At 58.6% G+C, this 4,719-nt stretch overlaps 1 protein-coding gene across 1 annotated transcript; it reads right to left on the bottom strand.

The window, feature by feature from the left end:
* Positions 1–1,376: 1,376 nt before the first annotated feature.
* On the bottom strand, positions 1,377–4,713 carry LOC104408989 (sideroflexin-1-like; the record flags this gene model as incomplete). Its single annotated transcript, XM_010018745.1, has 10 exons — positions 1,377–1,473; positions 1,750–1,797; positions 2,131–2,180; positions 2,310–2,359; positions 2,484–2,611; positions 3,006–3,091; positions 3,545–3,620; positions 3,883–3,981; positions 4,156–4,326; positions 4,557–4,713. Coding segments are annotated over 10 exons (962 nt in total), but the record flags the coding sequence as incomplete, so codon positions are not given.
* Between the last annotated feature and the right edge of the window lie 6 nt (positions 4,714–4,719).

Raw genomic sequence — 4,719 nt, 5'->3', positions numbered from 1 at the left:
CCAACCCGGCCCCAAGATTGGCCGGGGGGCCACAACAGCCGCGATGTGCTCTCTGACAGCCATGCATAGAAAGCTGGATAAAAATAGCCCTGCTGGAGAGACAGGCACAGGCCCGAGGCCAGAGTTGAAGCTGAGTGTCCTGTGATCAGGCTGAGAGAAGAGGCAGGAGCATGGGCAGAGCCAGGGGGATGCTCTGGCCTCTCCAAATCAGCAGCATGCAGGGCAGCAGCTTATCAAAGCCCTCTGTGCGGCAGCGAGGTACAAAGCTGACTGTGCTAAAAAAAGCCCTCCTGACAGCTGGGTAAGCTTAAGCACACACCAAGCCTGCCCGAGCCACTGCAAAGGCAGCAGGGTGGAAAACAGGGAGCAGAGCCCAGCCTCGGGGAGCACATGAGCACCCTGGAAGCCCTCATCCTCCTTCCTCCCACTCCCATCCTCATCCCGATGGCAGCCCCTTCCCACCGTATACAAACTGACAAGCAACATGCTTCTCTTTGCTTTTGGTTTTGTATGAACTACCTGCCTTTATTATTTGGTATATATAGGTATATGATATGTATATAAAAAATAACTAGAGGAAACCACAGTCCGCTTAAAGCTATTTGAGAAGGTCCACCTGAAAGCAAAGCACTCCAGCAGGGGGTAGAGTCACCCCTCGGGGGGAGCCCACCTGAACAGAGATGACATTAAAATGAGAATAAAAAGGGGACTTTGCTGGGATTAAAATGTGCCATTTGCTCTGGGGATGGAAGGAGCAGAAATCCAGATTAAATCCCTGGAGCAGCCCAGAGGAGAGCAGAGGGTGAGCCGAGAGCACAAACCAGGGCAGGAAGAGCCCCCCCGCCCCGGGTTTGAGCCACTGCGTGCACTCAAAATCACTCACCCATGGCTATTTTGGGAATGGGGAGCTGTCCTCTCCAAACACTGTTCTGCCATGCCCAGGCACCAGCTGCTGAACTGCTGGGGAACGTGGAGTGCCTGCAGAAGGGTTCAACCCTCGATGGCTGTGATTGTCTGCTGCCTCTTAAAGCTGGGGGGCACCTTTTCCTTCCCCACTCCACATCCCTGCTTACAAGGTCCCTAGTGCAGCTGCCCACGTTCCTCCATGCACCACACACAGCTATGGGCACACACAGGGTGAGCATGGGAGAAATACACCAGGGTGACAACCAAGAGGTCCCCAAAGCAGCGCTAAGCCCGGGCATAGGAATAGGGTTCGGTCCAATGCTGTGGGCATCCTGGGAAGCGGGGACCTATGGACACGCGATGGCCAAGGGAAAGCAGCGTTGCCCCAAAGGGATCTGAAGGGTGAAGCTCAGCAGTGCGCTGACCTGGCAGCTCCATGGCACGCATCTTGGATACCCTGGGACCCTGGTTCAGAGCCCTTTGTTGAAGTAGACAGTCTCCAGCTCGGGGTCTTTCTCCCGGATGCGAGCTTGGACTTCAGGCTCCAGTCGGCTCACAGGCATCGAGCTGCCGAGGTGACAAGGATACAGAGGATTGAGGATTCAAGCTGGGAAACTGCTGCACCCCATGGGTACATCCCATGGCCCATCATGGAACTTTGGGTCTGCACCACTGCATGTGCACAGGGACATGTGTGTGCACATGGGTTCAAGCCTCTGACTGCTCAAAGGAGCAAAAGCATCTCTTGAGAGTCAGAGAGCACAAGGAGACCATGCACCCCCTGCTTGCACGCTGTGTCCTTACCCATGGGAGCCACACATGCAGGCAAGGTGCTGTTCTTACCTTTTCTGAGGGAAGAGTGCGCAGCACAGCGGGGTGGCGAACACCAAGCTGCAAGGGAAACACATTGAGAGGAGAAGTTGGGCTGTGTAAATCACCTGCAAAGCCTGTCCCCATCAGTGTGGCTGAACAGCATTGCTGAGCAGGAGCCCATGGCAGGCTTGAGAGACATGGAGACAGAGCAAAACAGCTCTCAGCACCAGGACCTCATATCCCATCCCATATGCCTCAGGGGGCACCAGCTTGGCTGAGCTCTGGCATCTCCTGAGGAGCTCTGGGGTGGCTCTCGCCTCCCAGCCAAGCAGACCCCCAGCAGCACTGTCCTCAAAACGAGGGTCAGTCTATGCCCAGGGCAACAATGCCCATCAGCAGAGGATGACTTACCAGAATCCCACCAGGCCGACCTGCAGCGGAGGGTTCAGGTACGGATACCGCTGCCAGGGACAGGGAGAGGCTGTGTGTCAGTAGGGTGGACAGGGTGCTAGCCCCAAGGGTGCCAGCACTGTGACAAGCTAGGGGGGGTGTCCCCCTGCCCACCCTCCCATCCCAGGACCACTAGGTACCTTCAGAAAAGCTCTCTTCTCCAGCGCGTTCATGATCACCGGGGGGATGGCTGGGGCAGAGGGGAACAGGATGAGCTCCCAGTGCTCAAAGTCCCCCACCAGCTGTGGGACCACATCCCACGCTGCCAGGGACTGGGTGCAGCCTCCAGACACGGGTAGAGAGGTGACACTCACCCATGGCCGGGGCTGCCATGCCGATGCGGGACACCACCACCTGGAAAATGGCCTTCTGGGCTGCGGCCGTGGACTCACCCAGGCGGTTCCCATTCTCATCCGTGATAGGGATCCCCAGCTTGAGCTCTCTACAGGGAGAGTGGGAGCAAAGGGAGCCCCAGGGTACACAGGTGAGAGGATCAAAGGGCAGGGCAGGGACACAGCACAGGGGCATATCTCCATGGGAGGTTGACACCCTCCTGTATTCTCCATTCACTGCCTGCATAGTAAGTTGGGGAGGCCTCAGGCGGACCCACATTTACACATTTACCCAGGTCTGGATGGGGAGTTCACAGCCAGGTCAGCCAATAACCCCTTGGGATGCAACCTGCACCCTCAAACCAATGCCCCAAGGTAAGGGATGCCAGCAGGCCCAGGAAGAAAGTCCCCTGCAAGCCCAGGGCACTGCTTCCCACATCCCCCACTAGTGCCTGGTGAACCCCAACATGAGCCCAAGCACCCCAGCCCAGCCCAGGGGCTCACCTCTGCCTCATCAGCGGGATGTTGATGCAGTTGGCAGCAGCCACAGCTGCGAAAGGCACGTACCGGCCAATGATGGCTGGCAAGTGCTGGGGGGGCAAGCAAGGAGCACATCACGCAGAGGGTCTGGGGGCAGAACTGGCTGTCCCCAGGTCTGCCACCGTCCCCCTGCAAGGCCCTGGGGTGTCCCGGCCCCACTAGAGGAAACCTTTCCCTCCTCCCCTGCAAGTCCCAGATGGTGGAAGCTGAATAGCTCAGTGGGTCCAGGGTCTCCCATGTCCCCTCCCAGCCCTGGAGAGAAGAAAGAGGCGAAAGAAACCTGGAGAGACCCAGCTGGGGATGGAGCAGGGATGTAGGCACTGGCCACCCCCAGAGCCGTTGCTGGGGAGAGGGGCTGTATGGATGCCCCCAGGAAACTGCTTTCCTCCATATTATCCCCTGCCCCAGGTGATGGGGTGAATCCCTGCTCAGCTCAGAGCTCAGGGAGACCCCACAGGGAGGGTCCCAGTGCCCCAGTCAGGGATGGCCAAGGGCTACCTTACCTTGGTGAGAGATTTGAGCCCCAGCGCTGTGACAACTGCCCCCGTGGTCGCACTCACATAGGCTGTCCCCAGCTGGCTGCAAGAGCAGAAGGTGACACTGATAAGCGAGGGTTCCCCCATCCCACCTACAACCCCCCAACAGAGGAGGGGACTGCATGCCTTTCAACAGCATCAGGACATCACTAACCCTGGCAGCCCCACTGGTGTCCATCTCTGGCTGTGCCAGGTCCCCATTGCCCCATCTCACAACCCTCCTATATTCAAGAAGCTATCCAAGGCACACACCCTCCCCCCAGCATTTTGGGGTGCCCCGATGCCCTGCTCAGAGGGATGCTTACCTGGGGGTGATGGGTGCATCCCCGCTGCGGTTAGTGTAGTTGACAACAGCATTGAAGGACTGGTTGACCCACTGCCAGAACAGCACGGCCGGCGTGGTCCTACCAGAGAGAGGAAGGTGCTGGTGGCACTGGGGGATGCCATCCATGTGCCTACAGCATGGATGTGCTGTGGGATATGGGACATGTTTCCCTGCCTCACCCCAGTGCCAGGAGGTTGCCCCTGGAGGGGTTTTCCCCACCCCACATCTTTTGGGGTGAGGAAGGGACAGGTACCTGTAGAAGGTCAACATGCAGCCAGTAATGGTCATGTTCATGGGGACCTGAGCAGACATGCGTCCCACGAGGAGCATCTTCTCGCCTGTGTCTGGGTGGAAAGCTGAGTCGTAGATATACTTGGCCTTCCAAAGTTCATCCTCTGTCAGCCCTGGGGGTATCCTGCCCGCCCTGCCAGGTAAAGGTAGTGCCTGTTGTGACACCTGCCACCACCCATGTCCTGCCTGCTCCCCCACCCCATTTGGGGCAGCTCAAAGATGCCTTAGGGACTTTGGGGCTGGTTTTGGGCAGGGCGGGCAGTCACCACTCCCACTCCTGGCAATGGCCCTGAGGCTGCATTCTGCCAGGGAGCCTGGGAGTGGTATGGGAGGTACGTGTGGCTCATACCCCCCCACCGGTACCTGTAGTCTTCCACCACCCGGCGGGCCTCCTCCAGCGTGGCCCCAGAGAGCAGCAGGTTTCGGGGGTCGGTCACCATGAAGAAGTGCTTGGCCCGGCCCTGGAAGGTGCTCTGGTCCCAGCGGGGCTCACGGATGTTGATGGTGGCAGGCAGGGATGGTGGCA

The sequence above is a fragment of the Nestor notabilis genome, unplaced genomic scaffold, assembly GCF_000696875.1.
Source record: "Nestor notabilis isolate BGI_N333 unplaced genomic scaffold, ASM69687v1 scaffold24787, whole genome shotgun sequence".
NCBI classification, from domain to species: domain Eukaryota; kingdom Metazoa; phylum Chordata; class Aves; order Psittaciformes; family Psittacidae; genus Nestor; species Nestor notabilis.
The sequence above is the reverse complement of the archived record's forward strand: the minus strand, read 5'-3'. Positions and strand labels throughout refer to the sequence as shown.